Here is a 25,336-nt window from a genome sequence, read left to right on the forward strand (position 1 = left end):
ATGAAAAGCAAAGTCAGAATATATTTTATTATAAAAAAAACTTTAATATTTTACCTAAATCACAATTTAAAATTCATATATATTTCCATGTTTTCCATTACTGTGGGGACCATATAGGTTATAGGTATTCTCATAATAAATTTTATAAATAAAAAAAATTAAAGAATTTATTGAATATACAAATAATATAAAAAAGTAAAATATAAAGCAAAAACTATTCATATAGTTCTGTAATCAGTATTCTCATATGGTTTAATTTTGAATTAAAACACAAGTTGCTTCCATGCCACTTTCCACATTTATACACTTCCTAGAATGTAAAATTTCCTCGAACACCTGCCTCCTCTCCTCTCCAAAAAAGCGTCAGCTAGAGAATAAAACTGTCACATCCTAAGCATGAAGAGAGACTAAAATTAATTATAGTCAGGAAGGCCAAGCTAATTAAAAGGGGCTCGATGATGTTCAAGTCTCTCGTGGGAAGGCAGTCATTTGGCCAGTATTTCTGGTTATGCGCTGTTGTGTATGTTTATTCCAGCAAAGCCTGCAGTGTTCACCATCCAAGATGGCTGCGGGTGAAAGCAATAGCCGATCCTCGTGTCTAAACTTGTCTAATTCGGGGCCTCTTGGTAATGCACCGCCGAGCAACAGCGCCCATTCTTCACCCGCGAGCAACGGGGGATCCATGGGTGCTGCCGGGGGGATCAACCGGAGCACGGGGAACTCGAACCCCCAGTCAGGGCCTGAAAACGGCGGAGGCGCCGAGTCTGCGGTGAGAAGCACGCCGAGCGCACAGAACCCTTCCCGGCAGCCGGTCGGTCAGAGCGGAGCGACTTCAGGCGCTGCGTCAAACATGACGGCGACATCATCATCATCATCCTCATCATCCTCCTCCGCGTCTACCGCATCCGCAGACGCGTCCGCCGCCGTGCCCTCGCTTCCCAGCAGCCCGGCTTCGGTTTTGGTTTATCGAGAGCCGGTCTACAACTGGCAAGCGACAAAAAGTACAGTGAAAGAAAGGTTTGCATTTTTGTTTAACAACGAAGTGCTAAGTGACGTCCATTTTTTGGTTGGGAAGGGAATGGGAGTGCAGCGCATTCCAGCGCACAGGTAGGGATGAGTAGCGGTATGTTTATATGTTTTATTAGAGTCTTATTTTGTATATTGCTATAAAAAGCTTATGCCAAACTCTCCCGCTCGATTAATAAATTAAAGCATTTAATACGGCGAGGATAAATCCATATTTAATCCTCAACTGGCCGTGTTTACAGCCCGATCCCGTTGCTCTTCGCAGATTTGCTCTCGCTGTGGGAAGTGCCGTCTTTGATGCCATGTTCAACGGTGGCATGGCAACAACGTCGACCGAAATTGAACTGCCAGATGTGGAACCGGCTGCATTTCTAGCCCTTCTCAAGTAAGAATGGGCCGCGTAATGCTTCGCTGCACGCTTAATGCTCTGTCCTGCTCTTCTGTGTGTTGACCCCTGTTGTCGTAACGTCCTTCAGGTGCCCTCTGCCATTGAACTGCAGTCGGCAGACCCTTACAAACGTTTATCATGGCATTATATAATACACCAGTGGTTTCCACCGATATATCACACAGTTACTGTTTCTACTACTAATCTCCTACAACCGTGCGAGAAGCTTTTGGATTCTTTGTTAGTTTTTAGTTTTAAACGATTGTGGTGGCTATATATAACCATGATAATTTGGTGGAAATCATTACCATGGTAAATGTTTGTCAAGGAAAAATGAACCAACATTTTAAAATAGACACTGTGGACAGATTAGTCTCATACCACTATTAAACAGGGATCAATATATGTCTATCACTATCAGTCTATTTATATCTGTCTGCCCAATGTTCTGATCGATATAGGCCGTATCTGTTTATCGTTTTGACTGTCTGTCTGTCTGATAGCTTGGTTGTGTCTTTCTGTGAATCTGTCAGTCTGTAATTGTTTTTTTCCCTTTTGCAAATACAGATTTTTATACTCGGATGAAGTGCAAATTGGACCAGAGACCGTTATGACCACACTGTACACAGCCAAAAAGTACGCAGTACCTGCACTCGAGGCCCACTGCGTCGAATTCTTGAAGAAAAATCTACGTGCTGACAATGCGTTTATGTTGCTTACCCAGGTAATCACAGGGGTTTGTGTCGGATTTCATGTTCACCCTGGAACTGACATATTGAACGACACCTTTGTTCGAGGTGGGCCCACGGCCGTCTTGAGTCCCCATGTTTGACAGCTCCCTTTCAAATTCTAGCAAACAGAGCCTGGTGCTTACTGAGTGTGTTTGTTGTCTGCTTTTTGTGAACAATCTTTTATAGATTACACGAAAACATGTTTCCTTTTGCTTTCAGGCACGGCTTTTTGACGAGCCCCAGCTGGCTAGTCTCTGCTTAGAAAATATCGACAAGAACACAGCTGATGCACTAGCCGCCGAGGGCTTCACAGATATTGACCTTGGTATTGCTCTTAAGTATCAACTGCTCAAATATCACAACAAAATACAATCAGAAAAGTGAGTTAGAAATAGAGCGTTTTATGTTCCCTCCTGTGCAGACACGCTCATGGCAGTCCTGGAGAGAGACACGCTGGGTGTACGGGAAGTGCGTCTCTTCGTGGCTGCGGTTCGTTGGGCGGACGCTGAGGCCCAAAGGCAACAGTTACAGCCCACGCCGGAGAACAAGCGTAGAGTGTTGGGAAAATCGCTTTCCCTTATTCGCTTTCCGCTCATGACTATTGAAGAGTTTGCGGCAGGTAATTTCCATTATCCATTGATAGCTATTCGTTTTGTTAAAACTGTTCCATTTACTCTTGGCAACATAAATGTGTCTCCGCAAAAAGAATATAAATCTTATCTTCAATTCCCACGCTATATGCAAATTTAACGTCAAAGAAAGCAAGATATGAGCTTCATTGTATTAGTCATTAGCTAATTTCAAGATCAAAGACCCCAATTGGATAGAGACCATCATCAGCACTGGTAAGATAATTTAGTGTCACTACCCCAGGGCTTGACATTAACACCCGCCAACCCGTGTAACGCAGTCACTCTTACTAGCCACTTTGGCGGGTTAAACTTTATAATACAGTATATATATTATTCAATTGTAGTATTTTAAAAAGGCATCTGAAACAATAAACTAAGTGCATTGTCAAAAATATAGTCTTTTCGATATATAACTATACTGAAATCTTCTGTATCTGAAACGCTTCCAATGGGTCATTTTAAACAGAATATATACACAATACCAGTTGTGCTTTCTCGCTCTCTCATCTCTGTCAGCGAGTTGACACACAAACCCCCCTTCCCTCACTCGTTTCATTTGCTCTAGATGAATATTTTTGGTGTTTCAGTGCTTGAATTTGCCGTGGGATTGCGTGTATTGCGCAAAATTGTACTCATTCCTGCAGATTTTGTGCTGACACCCAAAGTGGCACACACATAAAGCCATCTTAAGTTCGCTTTCGCTGTCTTATTGCACTTAAACGGTCTAGTACACACAAAATAATGTCAAAATGCCTGTCTTGGTGAGTATTCACGTAAACGCAGTCAGTTATGTTCTAAGTGAATGTTGAGAAAAAAACGCATGTGTAATAGTATAAGGGATCGGTGTGTCAGGTCTTAAAGTGACAGCAGCCTAATATACCTGCTGCCAATATGATATCAATATGGCAGTTTTTTCCGATGGTATTGATGTCAATATTATGGCCAGTGAAAATGCTGAGTGGCTAGTAACTTTGGAAAACCACTAGCCACAGTGGCTTGTGAGCAAAAAAGTTAATTACAAGCTCTGGTCACTAATTTTAATGAAGACAACTTGAGCTTCAGGATGTAACGCTGAACTTTCAGTTTCATTTGCGGCAGTTTGCATTTTGATGCATTTTGTCCAGTTTCATCTGTAATACGAAAAAATGCCCTCTCTTTCTGTCTTCTCACGATTGGATAGATCAAAGAAAACACATGTAGTGGCCAGCTACACATGAACAGAGTTTCCACATGCATCAGTCAATTTGATTTGTGTGGAATGTTTAATAGGATTCAATATACTTTGTTGAATATCTCTGAAATTTATAGCATTGACTATGTACAGCTGAACAAGCTGTCCGTCAGTAACTTGTGTGCACGTGATGCGCAGTGGTCGCGCTAATAGTTCTATCACAGCTGTGTGCTTTCATTGACTTGCACAGTTTAATTCTAACACTTTAATATTACTTATTACTCCTAACTTAATAAAACAAGCTGTGTTACTATGAGGAATGATTACCTCAAAATGTAGATCTGTATGAGGTATGAATGAAATGCATTTACCTCTCTCTCTTTTGGTCACGTACCAGCGATTACCCCTCCGCTTGCTAAATGTTGCCGACTGCCAGTCTAAGCTAACAAAATTCCTGAGTTGCAATAGCCATAGCACTAAACCTTGTGTATGTGTGCGATAGGTCCGGCTCAGTCTGGTATACTCACAGACCGGGAGGTGGTGAGTTTGTTCCTGCATTTTACAGTCAATCCGAAACCACATGTGGAGTTTATTGACCGGCCTCGCTGTTGCCTCCGTGGGAAAGAGTGCAGCATTACACGTTTCAGTCAGGTGGAGAGCCGCTGGGGCTACAGCGGAACCAGTGACCGCATCCGGTAAGCGTGTGTTTTTAAAACCATCGACTGAAAAAGTGATGTTGAAAGGGAACATGTGAAGTTGATTCTACCCATTTTATTTATCTGATATAGGGGAAATGCTAATAACTGTTGTGCGCAGGTTTTCGGTGAACCGCAGAATATTTGTGGTGGGATTTGGGCTCTATGGGTCCATACATGGTCCAACTGACTATCAAGTCAACATTCAGGTGAGAAGCAAGCAATTTCACTAATTTTGATTCCAAATCCATAAATCTTGGTTCTTGGCTAGAATAGGCTGCAATAAAAAAGCTGATTTTATGATGCAAGTCTTGCTGTGCAATGATTTTTGTTTTGTTTTGTGCTTAAAGATTTGTTCTCAGAAGTGTGAAAATGTGGCGGTAGGCAAGTGGTAATGGTGCATGTTTTCCTCTAATGTAGATCATACATACAGACAGCAACACAGTTCTCGGTCAGAACGACACAGGCTTCAGCTGCGATGGAACAGCCAGTACCTTCCGAGTCATGTTCAAGGAGCCTGTGGAAATTCTTCCTAGCGTCAACTACATTGCCTGCGCCACCCTCAAGGTAAAACAGAATTAGAGTTTGCTTATCTATTAGCTTTTGAGTCTAAGTAATTTATGTGCAATTATGCTATTGTAAATGCCACATGCCACCGACATCAAATCATGGTTCATTGTGTTGAAATCCAGTTATTTCAATAGGAATCTGCGTAAAGGGGTGTTCGCATGTGGGTGGATGATGTCCCGAAGCATACTTTGCATTGGGTTCAAGTTTGTCAAGTGAATTTGCTGTGTTTGGTTTGATTTCTGTCTGAGTTGTGCTTTATATATTGCTTAAGTTCTTGACTGCACCCTTAGATCCCTTAACCCCTCTGTTACTAAAGAATAAAGCTTAATTACAAAGAATAATTCACAATATACTTAATTTAATCATTCATATGAATTTGAAATGAACTTTTGATGGGTTCATGCTTTTGCAGGGACCAGACTCTCATTATGGGACCAAGGGGATGCGTAAAGTCACACACGAAGCCCCCGCTACTGGTACCAAGACCTGCTTTACATTCTGCTACGCTGCAGGCAACAACAACGGCACTTCCGTAGAGGATGGACAAATCCCAGAGGTCATCTTCTACACATAATGACCAAGCAGAATCATCTCATGATGGAGGACTCTTGCATTACATTTTGTGGCCAATTCACTGGTCTCTATGTAGACCGGCGACCAAATACTGATCTCTCATTTCTAAAGGCTTTTTGTTTTTAAGATTTGAAGCATGAGAATTCAGTCCTTCAAAGTGTACTTAAGGTACAGTTTCTGTTTCATCCCAAGTAGCACCTCATAGTACCACTTCGATGTTATGACCAGCCAATGTCATTGCTAATTAATGAACAAATAGCTGAACTCAGTCATTGCAATGATCTACTACAGGTACAGTTCAGTAACTCTATAGAAGGCAACTTTCTTCCATTTGTCCGTTTATTTGAATGTTGACAACAGGTGTTTCTTTTGGTCCCATGTTTGACCCTTGATTGTTCAATGATTATCAGTCCTTCAAATCGCACTGATGCACTTCAGCTCCAGGCGCAACAGCAAGTTTGGGGAAAGTACACTACATCTTGATTAAGACTTCAAATCAGTGTAAAATTGACTGTTATGTACCCGTTTTGAGTGGCCTGCACCCCTTGATAGAGGTGAAACTTGATTTCTTCGATGGCAGTGTGAACAGTAGATGTTTGTTTTACCATAGTTGCCCATCTTGTTAATAGCGATAAACCACAAGAGCACTTGCATTCACAATGCCACTATGTATAAAATCTTTAAAGTATTGACTGCAGTGAAATACTGAACACATTTCTGTTACAGAATTTGCATATTTTCTTGAGATGTTGATATAAGGAAGATGAACAGGAAACAGCTTCTTGAATGTACCAATGCTTACCTTGTAAGCGCTGTAAATATAATGTCCTTGTCTTGTTTCTGTATGTTTAATTAAAGTCTGCACCCCTAGTTTGGGTCACAATGGATCAATTTATGCAGAATACACAATAGCTAATACTAACAATTTAATAATTGCAAATGGCAGTTGCTTATGCAAAACTTGGTAGAATGCTCTGACGACTTAGTCTTTACTGAGCAAAGTAAAAAGTCGAATCTTGGGTTTCTTCTTAAAAGTCTGTAGGTCTTTTTGCCCACCAAGTTAGACTGCTTTGAAACTACAGCACCTGTCATGTTTGCCGATTCTTGTTCCAATGACATATTAAATATGTACTAATAAAGTGATTGCCATGGAGTTAAAGTTAACATGCAATCGATCAACTGACTAATAGATAGCATGTTACATGGCACACAAAAAAACTGGACGGGATAGAACTGCAGTACTTTAAGTTAAACCAGCTTATTAAAGACCACTGTATACATTATTTTCATGCATCAAATGAACCTGACTGAAATCCTAGAAGGCCTGCACTAATTTAAAATGTAAACCAAAGACAGCTTATAATAACCCCAAATATAGAAATGCCCACACGTGATTACACATACCTGCATACTTTCTCACTTCAGCATATAAAAACCTAACCACTTAAAGAAAAAGAGACATTGAATTGCTGATCAAATATGCTTTATATTTTAGTCTTGCAGTCAAAGGCTTCCAAATTTCCAGAAATACACTAACTTGGAGGTAGATTGCTAATTTTTTTTATATTACAGCAAGTAGAGAATATCCATGTTAGTATACAGGTCATGTACACAGTACATAAATTGTAAAATATATAGTTTAAATATACATTTTCCAATTCATTACATTTGAGTTTTAGCACAAAACGTCAACTTGAAATTCCACTAGGAACTGAGAAAAGCCACCGTTAGCCTGCTGGTCCATAATAAAGATGCTTGCATAGTGCATCTTAAAAACAATGGTCATTTTAATGTTTTAGTTCATGTAAACAATCTCCTAGTGTTCTTGTCTGGTCCTCTATATGAGGGAGAAAGAGGAATGCAAATCTACAATTTGTCTAAGTAGTTGTCTAAAGCTGGAATGCCTTCTTTGAGCCCCTTGCGTTTTCGTGTATCAGCCACAACCTGGGCAGGCTTAGTGTTAGCTTCCATGGGGTCTCCAGGCAGGATCTGCCAATGGTCAAACACACACTGTGGGAAAGCCTGGCCAGATGTGTTGGAGCGAAGGTCAGCTGTGAAACCTGTGTAAAGATAACAGTTTAGGCTTTGTAACTTAAAATGCGTTGAAGAGAGAAGACAACAAAATTTATGCTTCACTCACCAAATGACTCGTTGACGGGCAGGTAGGCTTTAACCACAAACATAGGTGTTCCCATAACCTGGGACTCCTCAAATACAAGCCCACGCTTCCTGTTCAGTACACCATAGATTCCACCAACAACTGACTCTGGGCACTGTAGATGGATGGAAGTAAGGTTGTACAATTATGACAAGTACAGTAAACATCAAAAGGAAAACAAGGCTTTCGTGTGTGAACCCCTTGCATACCTGAATCTCCACCAGGTACACTGGCTCAAGAAGCCTGGGCTCAGCTGTGAGTTGACAGGCATAAAGCACTCTGCGAGCTGTGGGAATGATCTGGCCACCACCACGGTGGATTGCGTCAGTGTGCAGGGTCACATCATGAACATCAAAACGAACCCCACGCATGTTCTCCTCGCACAAGACTCCCTAAAAAGCAGAACACTTTTATAAACCGCATGATGACTCAAACAACTAAACCAAGGGTGTCTTGCTCCAGGAGGGCCATCTTCATGCTGAATTAAACCCCAATTAAACACCAGCTAATCAAGGTCTTCAGGACTCCGAATACTAGGAAGGTGTACAGGAGCAAAACTCATCAAGAAGTTGGCCTTCAAGTGGAGAGGACACTTTTGATTAAAAACATGTGGCATTTAAATTAACTTTCTTACCTCTTTAGTGGCCCATTGAAATCCCGCCACCACACTATCCTTGATCTCATTCAAGTATTGGACTCCCTTGGTCACGTCCACCAAGAGGTTGGGCCCAGTTCCATCAGGGCCAAAGCACCAGATCTTACGAGCTTCTGTGACTTCCCACTCATACTTATCAGCAAGGTAACGGGCACGGGCCTTCATCTCCTGCCTGGCAGTGACCTCACCCTTATCAATATCTTCAGGAAGACCCTCGGACAGAGGACGGGCTTTCATGAAGAGACGATTGTGCTTGTTTGGGGACTTAGAAAGGCACATTTGTTTGGACTCATCACTGACAGTCTCTCTGTAAGAGACAACTGGATCGGATTTCTGCAAAGCAGAAACAGCAGCTTATTAAATACTGTATGAATATTATATTGCCCCAATTGTGCAACTCGCGTTAAGTCAATGGTACCTTGAGGGGAATGCAGGCATGGTCCTCTTCAAGGTCCTTCAGACAAATCTCCAAATGAAGCTCACCGGCTCCTGCAATGATATGCTCACCAGACTCCTCAATGATGCACTGCACCATGGGATCTGACTTGGCCAGACGCTTCAACCCTTCCACCAGTTTAGGGAGGTCAGCAGGGTTCTTGGCCTCTACTGCCACTCTCACCACAGGACTGACACTGAACTTCATCACACGCATATTGTGGGCTTGCTCGAAAGTTGTGATTGTTCCGGTCTTTACCAAAAACTGATCCACACCTACCAGACCCACAATGTTACCACAGGGCACATCCTCAATAGGCTCAACATAGCGGCCCATCATCAGAATGGTCCTGAAAGACAAAAACAGCCAAGTCATTTCAAATCTTAACTAGTAGTTCTTTTCGGTGACAAAACAGTTGCTTGTTTAAAAAAAACAAAAAAACTAACCGTTGAATGGGTTTAATGTAAAGATCCTCCTTTTTTCCAGGAGTGAAGTTTGGCCCCATTATGCGAACCTTCAGGCCAGTGGACACAGAGCCAGAAAAGACACGACCAAAGGCATAGAAACGACCTTTGTCAGTGGTCGGAACCATCTTCGAGATGTACATCATGAGAGGTGCTTTGGGGTCGCAGTTTTTGATGCCTGAGAAAACCGAAGATTAAGACTATAACCAACCTTGAAAATTGTTAATTCTAGGAGAAATGTGAGCAGTTCCTAGCACAACATACCCATGGCAGCCTCATCATCTCCAGGTCCTTCATATAGCAGCTCACAGCGGTACCTCTGTGCAGTAACTGGTGAGGGCAGGTGGATTGTGATCATCTGAAGTAAAGCCTCTCCTGCCGGCAGCCAGCGACGCATCACAGCCTTTAGCAGGGGTTTGCCCTCCTTCTCCTTGTCTTCAACATCTAGCTTAATGTCCAGCTTCTCAATTAGCTTAGCAATTTCCTCCTTCTTGAAGTTCATGACGGCATCAAATACCTAGTGGGAATATTTAGAGCTCCATATAATTTCTATATGCACATGACAGACAAATCAATGTAGAGTTAACAACAGCCATATCAGACTGAGATTTTTCATCAAGACAATCAGGTCAAAGTGAAGAATTATTAAAATCATCATTAATGGCTTGAATAACAAATATAACATTGCCACTCAGTGCAGATTACTCACTTTGAAGATAGGGTCCAGGATCAGTTGAGCAAAAGTCCTGGGAAGCCTCTTGCCATCTGGTGAGGTGGCAGACTTGCTGAACTTGCCAGAAGCAGGGTCAAAATACCTGCAAGCAATGGCCACAAGTGTTACATAAAGAAAAACTACATTACATTCAGTTGTGTTCTGTTGGGTCTTCCTTTCACACCTGTCTCCCCAAAGCTTCTTCATCATGTCCTCCACCTTCTTGCAACGCTCAGCTGGCCCCAGCTGGGCTTCACCCTTGGCAGCAAACTTCATCACGTACATCTCAGCAAACTGCTTCAAAGTGAAGGCCCATCCATGCAGTCCAGATCCAAAGCCAACGGTACCAATGACTGGATCAATCTAAGAGCAGCAAGTTAAAAATTAGAAGATTTAGAAATATTTAGGACAGTCAATCTTAAATTCAACCCAGAGATATCACAGAAGAATAAGTTCTTTTACATTTTTAAAGGCCCATGAACGAGCCATGAGGCACTCACCATAATGCTGCCCATGGGTCCATGCTCATCCTCGCCATAGGTGGAGATAATCACGTTGACATTCTCAACAATGCGCTGGAAGGTCTGGTAAAGCTCTTCAGGGCCCAGCTGCAGCTCCAGAAGTGCACGGTCCATCTTGTTCATCATCAATACTGGCTTTATCCTCTCACCAATGGCTTGTCGGAGCACAGTCTCTGTTTGCACGCACACACCTGCAAGGACAGCGATTTGACATTTCAAAACATATATTCCACAGATTCAAGCAACATTTCAGAATGCCAGTGATGATTAGTCCTCTAATATCTTCTACCCTACTGTCCAGTATTACCAAAACACCACCATTTTAACATCACAATGACAATTTATGCACTTACCAGACACACAATCTACCACCACCAATGCTCCATCTGTGACACGCAGTGCAGCTGTAACCTCTGAAGAGAAGTCAACATGCCCAGGGGAGTCGATCAGATTAATGAGGAAGCCTAAGCCATCTTTGCATTGCTTAATGAAGGCCATATCATTGTCATTGAGCTCATAGTACAAGGAGATGGCACTGTGGGGGCAAACAGGGATGAAATCAATTTCTCATAGTGTTCACGCACACAATTCTCAATGTTTGTACATCAGTATTTAGACATTTAGGTTTAACAATATAACGGAAATGTTAAAACTCACATGGACTAGAATGAAAATGTTTAATACTCACGTGGACTTGATGGTGATGCAACGCTCCTGCTCGTCCTTCCTTGTATCCGTGAATCGGGTTTCACCAGCACGGGCTGAGGCGATGATACCAGCTTTTGACACCAGCGAGTCAGTCAAAGTGGACTTGCCGTGATCGACGTGCGCAATCACAGACATGTTACGGATGTTAGACTTCTTGTCCATGATGCCACGGATCTGGTCTACTGTGAAGTTCACCTAGGGACGTGAAAACGGGTAAAATTCTAAACGGTACATTTCAAGTTTTAAATAAGGATATTTTCCTAAATGGGCACTCAGTCCCAAAAGTATTCATGGTTTTGGATGATATACCGACCTACCAGCCTAAATGAATGAAGGTATAACAGTAAAGCCATGTGATATTTCATTCATTAATTGCATCACAGCATGTGAAATAATACATGCATTCATATAATAGTCTCTGCTGTCTTCAATCCTAACAAATTTCTAAGTAGTGGCTGTTGTATCAGTAAAATGTGAGTTTAAATGCACCTTTATGATGTTTTTAAAGTGACTTGAACACTTGGCTAATAGCCCATGTGATCTCAAAAGTGTGGTATCAATGAGGGGATCTTTAGAATGAAATTCCAGAAGACCATCATCAGTTATTCACCTTATGCAAGTGTACATTTAAATATTTCTATTAAAACTAACCGATTTAATAGAAATCTTGTGTGAAAAACTTTTACTTGTAAAATAAAAAAATACTTAATCTCCAAGGCATTACTGCAGAACAACGTGTCACTTTGAGGAGGTATTACAAAAACTACGATGTCTGTTTTCACTGTTTTGCTGACACCATTTAAACAGATCTAAGAATCAATAAAGCTGACAAAATCAGGGTAACAAAGCTAAGCAGCACAGTGGGAAAAAAGTGAAGTGATCTAATGATATTGGTTCACAATTTCTCTACAAGCTAACAATGAATTAGAAATTATCAATTCATTTAACAATTCTTTTCATCAGTAACTGTCCATTTAGTTTTCTTAACCAAGCAGGAGTTGAATGAAATGAGCCACTTCTGAAACACTTATCAGCATGTGTACAGCATCCTTACATCCTTAAGTCAAATTCAGTGACACCAAGCACTTAAATCGTAACAAAATGTTAAACTTTAGAAGGTTATTAACGCATTAATTAAACATTATCATATATCGACTTACCATTTTGCCTGATGTTTTTGGATTCGTTTAACGGCGAACCCAGTTTTTTTACACCGCCAGCCACGTTGGGACACAGGCAGGAAGAGACCGATGACGTCAATGTTCATAAATATATATCAAGCGCGCGCCGTACGTAGTGTACGTAATGACGTCGGGGCATTTATCAAATTTAAAGGTGTAGAATCTGTTGATCGCCCCCTGGCAAAGATGACAGAAAAGTGATTTTATTTTTAATGGTCGCTCGAAATGGAGTTTTAATGACCCGTGCTGATATTTAAATCTAGCGGCAGGGTATACAATGCCGATAAAATACAATTTATTTCTCAAATGACATAGGCTAGCTACTCATGAAATGGCTACAAAAAATTGTTGCTTGTTTTACACACTCAAAATTCACTATATGTAGGCTATATAGAAATTAATCATTTAAATGTTTTGCTTAAACTGTTTCCTTCATATTGAGGCCTATTCAGAATAAAATGGGCATTGAACAGAAGGTGGCGCCTCATCAGTAGCCTACATTCACTGTTGTAATTTCCCCAAAGTCTTGCATTCTGTTTTACACTTTTTTTTCTTTTTTTTTTTACAACAAAACACTCATGTAATGCTCTGAATTCCATAGCACCATAAAACAATACATTTTTAACATCAGGTATTGTGTTCACATATTAAGAGGAGGAAGAAAGAAAAAATATGACAGAAAAGGGTAGCTATAGGCCTATGTGTATCAAAATAAAAAAAGAGGAATTTAATTCTTTGTAAATGTCCATAGATGAATGCTTTAAGTCTTGAAAGTTTAAAAATAAATAAATATTTATGTCAGCCTTGAAATCTGTGATAATATGTTTCCTTTCAGACCATTTACATTTGTGTATGTAAAACTTACCAATAAATATTAAAAGATTTAACATTAAAATGTGACTCTTGTCTATATCTTTTTGTCGTTATAAAAATAGCATCTCTTTATAGCCTATGTTAATTTTCATTGCACTTAACATATTAAACAAATGTACCACATCAATCCAAACATTTTTTACATACATACATCAAAAAAATTGTTTCCATTTTATAAAATACACAATATTCAGAAAGATCAGTTTTATATCTATTTAGGACTGGTTTGTTTAATAAATTATAAGTATAATTTAAAAGTATATTTCATTAACTGTATTATTGATATAGTATTTGATATTATAGGCCTATATTCCAAATCAATCTCCAATTAATAGTCTCAAAGTGGTTACTCCTTTCATTAACCCATTTTTAAGCCAATTGTTGTAAGATTGATTTATTCTTAGTTTGTTGACCTCAAAGTCACATTTTAAAAGGAACTCTATAGTCTATACCGCACCGTTTTTTCTTCTTCTTCAAAAATTAAGATTTGGAATTATATACCATAGCTTATCTTTATGCTTAATATAATGTTTAATCCAGTTCAACTTGAAAATTGTATTAGAGGTAACAAAATTCAGACCTCCTTGATTTCATTAATTACATGAAAATACTTCTATTTAAATAGTGAGGCTTGTTTTTTCCATATGAAGTTAAATAAAATAGATTTTTTTTAAAGAAAAGAATGGACTAGAATTACACTAGATGTAATTTTAGAATACAACTGCACTTACTTCCCTTTAACATCACGTCAGGGCTATCATTACATTCTTATTTCTTTACCCTCAATGAGGGCTTTGGCTCAGACGAAGGCGGCGTTTTCCTTGCTTTCCTGCCTCTTCAATCTGGGGCCACAGTTTGATTTGTCATCTCTTTGTATATTTTGTGGTTAAAGGGATACTCCACTTTTTTTGGAAATAGGCTCATTTTACAACTCCCCCAGAGTTAAACTGTTGAGTTTTACGGTTTTTGGTCATTTTTTTTTTTAGAAATGCTAATGGTCTTGTCCACTCCAATGATGTATGCTAAGCTATGCTAAAAGTGGTACCGCCAGAAACGGAGATCGGCTGAATGGATTCAAAAACGGTAAAACTGAACAGTTTAACTCTGGGGGAGTTGTAAAATGAGCCTATTTCCAAAAAAAGTGGAGTATCCCTTTAAGTCTTCACCAAACTTCTTTGTTTTGAGGAATTACGAATTCTTTGCACATTTCCATACCCTTTTCTTTGGTTGATCTGCATGGATGTAAATCTTGTTATCACTGGTCGAGGTTTGCCATCTTCTCTCCATCCGATCCGCTTACGTTCATTTGGGAGCGAAGATCCTCTTCGGGGTCTTGAATGAATGCCTTACAGATGTCAATCATATGTTGTTTAAGGTCTTCTCCTTCCTGCTCTCGTAGGCCATACAGCGTCATGTTCCATCTTTCTGTGATAGCGTTGTAAATTTCACAAGCAGTTGTAATTGGGACAGCATGGAATTCTCGGTAGGTGAGTGATTCTAAATGGGATGTAAATCAAATATTTGAAAGATCATATTCGATTAGCATTATTGTGTTTATGTGTTTTGGATGGGATTAAGTCAGTGAAATCTACTTTGCCAATATGCGCTATTATGACATTTTTTTACTCTGTCTAAGATATTTTGAACTATATGAAAAGGTTACTGTCTCTAGGCTACTGTCAAACAGGGTAACCCTTCGTAACATTATGATGTATTAAAAAGTCATGGTATTTATTTTACCTTTAAAAACAGGCTGTTTAAAAACATTAAAATAAATGATTAAGTTGGCGTTAAGTTGGAAAGGATGTAAACATACAACCATCGTAAGGAAAAAAAAAAATCTAAGAACTTGACACTTTTGAAAGTTTTCTCCTTTTTGTCATCTCAGTCATCTTATTTATCATTGCCCCGTAAACATTTTAAACTTACGTAGAACCGGGCCTGTCTGAAAGATTCACATTCAGTGTCAGTCCTGTAACCCGCAAAAGCTGCTAGATAAACAATGTTACAGCTGGAATGAATATGGAACGATGAATCAGCAGATTGCAGTTTGGCTCGGGTCGTGCGTTTCCTTTGAAGCCAAGAGCATCAGAGCAGCTTGATGCATGCACTCAACTATGACAGATTTTGCACTTCAGAGCAAGAACGTTTCATTTCTAAACACTTCATGCTCTATTTTTGTTTGTCTGCGGGCTATTCTGTACAGGTTCGAGTGGCTGGCACATCCAGATGGCTACAGCGCCCACGCCGATTGAATGTAAATGAGAGAAAATTGGTACACAAATGCATTTGAGCTCTACCGTCCATGTGACAACAACTTGTTAAAACTGAGTACTGAATACAACCATTTTGAACTGACACTGTTTTTTTTTTTTTTTTTACAGTGAAACAATATAGGACACCATCAGTCTGTCTTGAGATGAAATCAAAGTGACAGAAAAGAGCAACTTGGTAAGGCGCACAAGCCTGAACATTTTTGACTTTTTTTTTCATAATTGAAACAAAAAAGGCTACAAATGCTATAGTAAAAACCTGTTAACTGCATTGTAAGTTCCTTTACAGTGAAAAACTGCAATAGATATAATGGGATTCCATGTAATTTTACAGTAAAATACTATTAACTGTAGTTTTTAGAAGTAAAAAAAGAACAATTCATCTTATAATTTACAGTGAAAAACCATAAATTGACATTCCTAGAATTCCATATGACAGCCCACATTCAGTGGTTTTTCATTGAAATAAGTTTTCTTATCAGAGTAAGAAGTTGTAGTCTGCGTCGACCCAGATTCCACTCCATTCCAGAATGAGCTCATCCCCAAAATGGCTTAATTATCACTGTCAAATCTAATTAGTTGGACTTAAAATCATGCAAACCGATTGCCTTAAAAAAACAAGTAAAGTGAAATAGGAATAGTATGTGGTACTGTAAAGTATTCCACTGAAGGCAAGTTGTAGAGAGAACCCAAGTGCAGTTTATTTACAAACAAGATCAAACTTGGCATGAACTCATGAACATTGACGTGACCCTTACCAACCATGGTTACAGTGAAACAAAACTTAACAAAGACACATGGCAAGCATGAGGGCTTAAATACACACAAGACTAATGACAAGACAAGGGACACCTGTGAACAATGAAACAATGACCCAATGACAACATGACACATCAGACAAGGGAACACATGGCAGGATCACAAGACTTGACCAGGGGATCACATGACAGACATGAAACAGGAACATGAAACATAACCAAATTGTGTCAGGTACTGACAAATGCTTATAGTTCACTTACACAAGAGTTCTAGTAACTAAAAAAGAACTGTAGAGAGTACTTGATAATTTACTTTGAATAAAATATAATTGTTACCATTGTTGTGTTTTGCAGGCTGAATGTTGAAGTCTGTGTGACTCAAGTATGATTAATTGCAAGATTGTCACAAATATAGAGGGATTATATAAAACCAATTCAAAGTTTCAGCAACAAAATGAAAAAACATCATTAAATGGCATGAAATGTAGTTATGTTATACATCATTCATTCAGATTTTTACAATTAAGTTAAGAGATTAAGTAAAGTTAACTAAAAAGTGTTACTTTTCACTGTTGGATTTTACAGTGTAGAGATGAAGGAAGTCAAGTTATATTGTTTCATCACCATTTGGGTTTATCACATCCTGAGCAAATGGTCATCATCAATTGTAGAATGGGAATGGGTGTGGGACACAGAGAACCATCTCAGACAATGGGGTGTCTCAAATTCATTAACATACAGACCACAGCTGTTACAACAAGAGCAACTTCATTTACATTAAAGGAGAACTCCGGCGCAAAATGAACCTTTGGTCTAATAAAACATTGGTACCTAGTCAACCGTTCTCTGAGATTTGTTTTCATGATAATCGAATGTAAAGAATTTTATCTCTAAAAACTGTTTAGCGTATAACGCTAGTAATGGCGGCATATAATAAGTAAAAAGAAATCGCTAGTTTATACCACTAACAAGGCTCAAAATAGCCCCACACGAACACAGTAACATAATGAGGGTCCCTACATGCAAAACGAAGCATTGAGAACTTTGTAAGTGTACAGACCGTTTAATAAGAAGATAAAGATAAAGACAGTCCACTTCGTGTATACAGACAGGAGCCATCGTTTTGCATGTAGGGACCCTCATTATGTTACTGTGTTCGTGTGGGGCTATTTTGAGCCTTGTTAGTGGTATAAACTAGCGATTTCTTTTTACTTATTATATGCCGCCATTACTAGCGTTATATGCTAAACAGTTTTTAGAGATAAAACTCTTTACATTCGATTATCATGAAAACAAATCTCAGAGAACGGTTGACTAGGTACCAATGTTTTATTAGACCAAAGGTTCATTTTGCGCCGGAGTTCTCCTTTAAGAGTGGTAACTGTAACAGGATAAAAGGTTAAGGATTTGGATGTTCTGGGTTCATTCTGACACCGGTCAACCCAAGGTGCTTCGTGTACTTTTCCACTGCTATGCTGTAAAAACCTTTTGAGATCTTTGACGTCCACATAATGTTTTCTTACAATTATGTACACCAGGATTTTTTATTACATCCTGTACATCCTGTTGTTAAATGAATGTTTATTGTGTCATGTGTGTTACCATAATGGTGTTTGTGTATATGACAGTGTGCACCTTCTATTTATAGTATTTGTGGAAATGCAGCCGCTGTAATCAAAATTATTCAACCCCCATTGCATTTGTGAAGGGTGATGATATCAAACCTAGCCAGTTCAGATATTTCATGTGTTCTAGCTCAAGCACACCTAGTGCAACTAATGAAACCCTTGATTAGTTGTGTCAGGTGTGCTTGAGACATCACCTGTTTTGCAGATTTGTGCTGTTTTGAGACTGCAGAAATAATTGAAAGTTGCTTTTTCAGTTGAATTTGGGGAAACCACTTGAAACATTTGTTGTGTTGAGCTATTTCAATTACTTTTTTAAAAATGTGTTCATTGCAAACAGCTGAGAGTCTGTACATTTTGCCAATAAACCTGATTTGCAATGGGATTGAATAATTTTGATTACAACTGTACTTGTGATGAACTTTGATTAAGCATGATTCATGTGGCTATCTTTTTGCCCGTCGTGTTTTTAATTCTGTCATGAAACGGAAATTGCGATACTTTTGAGATACGCTACCTTCTTCTCAGGGCCGTGTTAAGACAGTGTGGTGCCCCTGGGCACTATACCTCAAAAGGCCCCCTATATTCAAATGTGTCAATTAAAAATGTACATAAATTAATTGACAGCGTCAATTCACGTTTGCCCAAAAATAATAATAAATCTATCAGGTTTCTTACCTCTACAGGCATGAAAAGGGGTCAGGGGTGAAAAAGGTGAGAAGGATATTACCCCTCTAGGGGGGTCCGGGGGCATGCCCCCCCGGAAGATTTTTTTTAAAATATTCCCTATTTTATAGCATCAATCTGATGCATTTTGAGATGCATTTTTTTTGCCAACCTGGGGAGAGTTGGAGAAACTTAACTTCAGCCATGAGTCAAAAATATTATGGCCTCCGTAGCGTTAGCTAATAATTTCCCACCAGAGCTTTAGCTAGCTGGCTAATGTTGCGTTCTCTCCTGCTGTGTTCAACTCAATTCATCAAGCTGTAACTAACGTTAGCAAAGCCTATGTCAACAGAGCTCCTGGGTAACTTAAATATACCAGAAAATATTAGGGATGTCCCGATACCATTTCTTCTGAACCGATCCAATCCGATACCAAAAATTCTGAGTATTGAATTATACCGATCCGATACCAGCGCAGTTAAAAAAAAAAAAAATCAAGTAGAATTTCTATAACTCTGTGTGTTGAACTGATAATCACTATTTTCTGTTAAACACAATCTACTTAATACAGACAACTTCATTATAAAGAAAAACAACAAATAAAAAAAAATATGATAATAACCTATGACAAAAATTCTATTATATAAACTAGATTAGTGGGTAACTCAGCAGTAAAATTTAGTCTAGAAAAATCACAAGTGCACAATAATTGTATAAAATCGAACATTTAGTGAAAAAAAAAACATTTTTTAGTGAGGAACAAATAAGAGACAATAAGTGAAGCACTAAATCTGGTAAAACGTTTTCATGTATTAAGTTTAGCAGAACTGCTCCTTCCTTGATTTTGCGCAAGCAAAGGTGTCAACTACATCCCCAAAGTCCATTTCTTTGTTACCGTCTCCACAGTTAGCTCCGGCTTCGTCAGACTCAGCGCTGCTAGTGATCGCAATTCCCGTGATGTTCTCACAAAAAATCTTTCGATACCTGGAACATTGTGAATTGTAGCTACGTCTAGCGTCCTTGTCTTTCTTTAACTTTCTTTTTGCAAAACCACTCAATTGACGTCTGTCCAGTTTTGATTTTAATTCATTTTTTTGTAGCCGTTAAAAAAATGACACATTTGCACGTATTTGTTGTGGACCAACGCAACTCTGACAGATTGGGGAGGGGGGAGTGATAGTGGTCATGTAATCTTTATTTATTTATAATTTATTATTAAATCATTATTGTTATTATTATTGTTAAATTTCAAGTTAATAATATAACAATTTACGAAAAATATTTTTAAAGCTTGACTCATGTGGTGCCCCCCTAGTGGTTGTGAATGGTTGGTGCCCCTGGGCACTGGCCCAAGTGCCCTTATGGATAATCCGGCTCTGCTTCTTCTGATTAATTTTGAAGGCAGCTAAATGAATTCTTCGCTGCCTTTGATATCCCAAAATCCTTTGTGTTTCATTCTGTGATAATGTTACCATTTTAACTGTGCCTTTAATATATCAGGGCTCAACGACAAGGTTTTTCCTTAAGCTAAAAAAAATAAAGATGGCATATGAAAGTAGGGGTTGGTGTTCAGTTTGTGTGTAAATGTATGTTTTTGGCCAACTTTTTCCACTTTTGATTTAATTTCTAGAGAGAAAATAGTATTGTAGTAACATATCGTTCATTAAACCGTTACGCTGAGGTTTCGTGAGGTACCTTCGTGCGCAAACCCTGCCAACAAAGTCATGGACTGATAGGGCAGCGAGGCAACAAGTCAGTGCCTAAGTTTTCAGATGCATCAGTATTTTTTCCCTATACGGGTATCCAAGTGAAACGACGTCTCGAACAAGAAAAAATGGAGGGCAAGACTTGATTTAGTCCATCAGGAATTGATTGGATGGTTGTGGTTCGCTGTTGCTGTGATCTCTTTGTCAGTGACGGGTTGTACCGCTATTCTTGTAAAGCAGCAAATGTCCTTGTCTGAGTCATTAGGGCTTAATTGAAATGGAAAGGAAAATCTGCACAGCATATTCAAAGCCTCTTAGCTTGCCATTGATTTTTGCCTAACTATGATGTCTCAAAAGGGCTTTAGTCTTAGTAAACAATGCTTTTATAAGAAAAATACATTGATGAAGAAGGAGAGGGGGAAAACATCCAGGAGAACTTTCTGTCCTTGAGTTTTCCTTCAAACATTCCCTGAAATTGAAACTCCATATCGGAGTTCCGCTGTAATTATGTCTCTTGTGGAGAGGTACGTGAGCGCTTCTTAAAAAGGGAGCTGATGCTTTGAATCATGTGCCTGACGCTGGTGGTAAGCACACATACCTGAATCCAATGGTGCAATTGATCCCTGTTTAAAGTTTCCTGCATACAAATGACATTGTGCCTTAATTGATGACTGCATCTGTACTTGCTTACGAACAGTAAGCAAAGAAATGGTTTGGGTAAATTTCAACAAAGTCCGTTTGATACACGATAGATCTCCTCTGAGAATGACAAATGATTTTTTGATGCTACAGCCTACAAAATAGATGACTCCCCGTAAATCACGATAGCTTTCAAAGTTGGATGGGCCTGTTCAGCTTGAAAGTTTTATGTGGCAAGTGATGAAAAGGCCTTCGGATTGGAGTAGATGGAGAATGAGATGTACTTGCTTTATAAGAAGACACAGTGTGCCAAGATGAGATGATATTTTTTTCCTGTGTGACTTACCTTTCAGAAATAAAGACGTACAAGCAGTATAATGATACAATTATATTTAAATAATAACATTAATATGAGTTAAATGGAGCTAATAATAACAATAATATTTTTTTATATAAATGCAAGACACACAATAGCTCAAGAACAGTATATAGACAGATTTTTACCATTTCAATCAATCAATCAAAACAGTAGTGAAGTCAGAGAAGTAGTATAATTCTTAATAAAATTATAATTGGTAATTAAAATGATTTAATAATAATAAAAGTCTGGTGAAGTCAGAGAAGTAGTAAATTTAATAATACATTTATAATTGATATTTTAAACGATTCAATAATAATAAAACAGCCTGGAGAATCAGAGAAGTAGTTGTCAGGATTCCATCCACGTCACGATCGCCATCGCCGCCCACTAATTCCCAATCACCCAGTCGGACACTCCACTCCCCCGTTCACAATCACCTGATTACTAATCACCGTCACCTGTGCCCCATTACCCACATGCACTATAAAGCACTCACCTTCACTGCAGTCACTTGTCTGGTCTCGTCGATACATGACTCACAGACTCTCTTTCAACCAACCTGCTACTTACCAGCTTCCCGATCCTTCTGAATCCATCCATCGTCGGTGTGACTGCATCCTACCCATCTGCAAGAGAGAAAAGGACATTATCCATTCAGCTAAGCCTGTTTAATGTTTCAAAGTCATTTGATCCTTACCTGTTATCTCCGACTGAGTATCCATCTGCACAAATAAACTTTATAAACTTACCATCCAGTCTGTTCCTTCTGTGAGCCCTGACAGAAGACCAGACCCAATATGATGCAGAATCAGCCGGAGCCTGAGGAGGATCTTCCTCTCCGTCAACCACCAGCAGATGCAGCGATCAATCCACCACCATCACTTCCGCAATCACCTGCTGCTTCGTTCACTGCCTCCGGGAGTCCCATGGCCCGGCCAGCGACATTCTCTGGAGAGGCGGAGAACTGCAGTGGGTTTCTATTGCAAGTATCGCTATACATCACTATGAATGAGCATCAGTTCCGCACTGACGAAGCCCGTGTGGCCTTTCTGATTTCATTGCTGTCCGGTCCAGTGCTTCGGTGGGCTAGGTCATTGTGGGATTATAATTCACCTGTGATAAAGTCTTTTAAGGCCTTCAAACAGCACTTCAGAGAGGTATTTGAGCAAGCCGTGTCCGAGTTGTCCATTCATGACCAGCTGTTCAATCTTTGTCAAGGTAATTCATCTGTAAGCGCATATGCTCTGCAGTTTCGCACTCTCGCCGCTTCCTGCGGCTGGAATGAGAGTGCTTTGATCTCCGCCTTCCGTCATGGGTTAAACTCGAGGATGCGCCATCAGCTGGTTGTATATGACGACAGCACGGGTCTGGAAAACCTGATCCAACTAACGCTTAGGATTTCTCAGCGTCTCACTGCCTGCACCCTGAGCGAACCTACTGTCAGTTCTCCGCCTCCAGCTCCGTCCGTCACTCCTCCAGCACCCATACCAATGGAAGTGGACTCCACCCATCTGTCCGCCGCAGAGAGACAGCGCCGAGTACAACATTCTCTCTGCCTCTCTTGCGCCTCCGAGAAGCACCTCATCAGTTCCTGCCCAGTGCGTCCACCGCGTCAAGCCGTAAGTGCCATCCAACTTGATCCGAGGGTAGAACGTTTGACACGTACCAGTGTGCATATTCTGACCCCCTGTGTCTGTCTCCCAGCGCAAGCCTTTGTTGACTCTGGTTCCGCGGGGAACTTCATCTCCAGCCTCTTCTTTCAAAAGCTGAATATCCGTCAACGGCGCTTATCCCAAGACCTGCACATCCATACCATACAAGGCAAGCCATTAGGAAGAGGTCGTATTCGCCACTTCACACCCACTCTCATTCTTCGAATCGGATGCTTACACTTGGAGGAGATCTCATTTATGGTGCTAGAGGAGTCCACCGCAGACATCATCCTGGGACACCCGTGGCTAATCCAACACCAGCCAGTACTCCGCTGGGCAACCGGTGAAGTCCTCCAGTGGGGTGAGAACTGTCATCATTCCTGTCTCGGTTCCGTTCAGAAAAGCCCATCTTTTCAGTCCACGCCAGTAACGGGCGAATCAGAGATTCCAGTCTGCTCTACATCAGTGGAAAGCCCCGAGGTCCAGAGCCAGTGCGAGATCCCAGTGGAGTACCGGGCGTTCCAGGATGTCTTCAGCAAGCAACTGGCAACCAAATTACCACCACACCGGCCATGGGACTGCGCAATCGACTTGCTACCCTTCGCAAAGGTCGTATTTACCCTCTGTCCATCCCGGAACAGAAGGCCATGGAGGAGTATGTGGAAGAAGCACTCAACCAACAGTTTATTCGACCATCAACCTCCCCTGCCGCTTCGAGTTTCTTCTTCGTGCCCAAGAAGGACGGAGGCTTGCGGCCGTGCATCGACTATCGTCACCTCAATTCCCGAACCGTCAAATTCAGTTATCCCCTTCCTCTGGTCCCTGCCGCTCTGGAACAGCTACGTGGAACTCGCATCTTCTCAAAGTTTGACTTAAGAAGTGCATATAACCTGATCCGTATTCGGCTAGGTGATGAGTGGAAGACCGCCTTTTTGACCCCTATAGGCCACTACAAATATCAAGTTATGCCCTTTGGATTGGCCAACGCTCCTGCCATCTTTCAGGGATACATGAATGAAGTCCTCCGAGATTTCCTCAATCGCTTTGTGGTAGTCTATATTGATGACATACTCATCTACTCTTCATCCTTGCCTGAACATCATCAGCATGTCATTCAAGTTCTGGAAAAGTTAAGAGAACATCAGTTGTATTTGAAGTTGGAGAAATGCGAGTTCCACACCTCCACCGTCCACTTCCTGGAGTACGTGATCTCCCAACGCGGGGTACAAATGGACCAGAGGAAGGTGGAATCCATCCAGAACTGGCCACAACCCAACTCCATAAAAGAACTCCAACGCTTCCTTGGTTTCGCAAACTTCTATCGAAGATTTATCCGTAACTACAGTCTGATCAGTGCTCCTCTCACCTCTGCTCTCAAAGGCCGGCCCAAGTCTCTGTCCTTGTCCTCAGATGCTGTCCAGGCCTTCCAGCGGCTGAAGCAGACCTTCACTACTGCTCCCATTCTCAGCCATCCCAATCCGGACCTCCCGTTTGTGGTCGAAGTGGACGCATCTTCCACAGGAGTGGGAGCAGTATTATCTCAGCGGCAGGGTGAGCCATCCAAACTCCTTCCATGCGCCTTCTCCAGGAAGCTGTCCCCGGTGGAGCGGAATTATGACATTAGCAACCGGGAACTGTTGGCCATCAAACTGGCCCTCGAGGAGTGGAGACACTGGCTGGAGGGAGCGAATCACCAATTCACTGTAATCACTGATCACCAAAATTTGGAATAACTCCGAGAAGCTAAGAGACTGAATCCCCGACAGGCCCGCTGGGCTCTGTTTTTCACTCGCTTCAACTTCACAGTATCCTATCGTCCTGGCAGCAAGAATTGTAAGGCGGACGCCTTGTCTCGACTCCATCATCCCTCCTAAGAAGATGTTCGTTCGGAACCTATCCTCCCTCCAGCCGTAATCCTCAGTCCCATCGTCTGGGAGATTGACCAGCAGATCAACCAGGAAATTGCTCGCCAACCCGCTCCGCCGGGAGGTCCAGAAGGGTGTATCTTCGTGCCAACTCATCTTCGGACGCCCCTTCTGGACTCCGCTCACTCAGTTCCGGGCTCTGGGCATCCGGGTAGCAAGCGTACCCTCTCGCTCCTCAGTCAACAGTACTGGTGGCCATCCATCGCCAGAGATGTCTCCAGGTTTGTCCGCGGGTGC

The 25,336-nt window shown here is 40.7% G+C and overlaps 2 protein-coding genes and 1 non-coding gene across 6 annotated transcripts; 1 reads left to right on the forward strand and 2 right to left on the reverse strand.

Annotated features, from left to right (window-relative positions):
- Window positions 1-341: 341 nt before the first annotated feature.
- On the forward strand, window positions 342-6,656 carry btbd2a (BTB (POZ) domain containing 2a). Of its 4 annotated transcripts, none has more exons than XM_056256403.1 (9): window positions 342-1,107; window positions 1,292-1,411; window positions 1,982-2,138; window positions 2,365-2,470; window positions 2,567-2,764; window positions 4,451-4,643; window positions 4,765-4,852; window positions 5,064-5,210; window positions 5,626-6,656. In XM_056256403.1, exons 1-9 carry the CDS (start codon window positions 509-511, stop codon window positions 5,785-5,787), a joined length of 1,770 nt encoding a protein of 589 aa, XP_056112378.1. In that variant the 5' UTR covers window positions 342-508; the 3' UTR covers window positions 5,788-6,656. The 4 variants fall into 4 exon arrangements, with proteins under 4 accessions (XP_056112378.1, XP_056112379.1, XP_056112380.1 ...); XM_056256404.1 differs by having other exon boundaries at window positions 342-1,017; XM_056256405.1 differs by lacking the exon at window positions 1,292-1,411.
- Window positions 6,657-7,252: 596 nt separating this feature from the next.
- LOC130089205 (elongation factor 2-like) lies at window positions 7,253-12,726 on the reverse strand. The gene is made up of 13 exons (XM_056256409.1): window positions 12,601-12,726; window positions 11,421-11,635; window positions 11,086-11,267; window positions 10,712-10,923; window positions 10,396-10,574; window positions 10,209-10,314; window positions 9,764-10,016; window positions 9,482-9,677; window positions 9,018-9,384; window positions 8,579-8,932; window positions 8,154-8,336; window positions 7,927-8,059; window positions 7,253-7,846 (listed from the first exon to the last, which is right to left on the reverse strand). Exons 1-13 carry the CDS (start codon window positions 12,601-12,603, stop codon window positions 7,653-7,655), a joined length of 2,577 nt encoding a protein of 858 aa, XP_056112384.1. The 5' UTR covers window positions 12,604-12,726; the 3' UTR covers window positions 7,253-7,652.
- LOC130089382 (small nucleolar RNA SNORD37) lies at window positions 10,095-10,161 on the reverse strand. Its single transcript, XR_008807561.1, has one exon. It is a non-coding gene; the product is annotated as a small nucleolar RNA SNORD37 (small nucleolar RNA).
- Window positions 12,727-25,336: the final 12,610 nt, after the last annotated feature.

Source organism: Rhinichthys klamathensis, unplaced genomic scaffold, assembly GCF_029890125.1.
Source record: "Rhinichthys klamathensis goyatoka isolate OS25496 unplaced genomic scaffold, OSU_Roscu_1.1 h1tg000127l_1, whole genome shotgun sequence".
NCBI classification, from domain to species: Eukaryota; Metazoa; Chordata; class Actinopteri; order Cypriniformes; family Leuciscidae; genus Rhinichthys; species Rhinichthys klamathensis.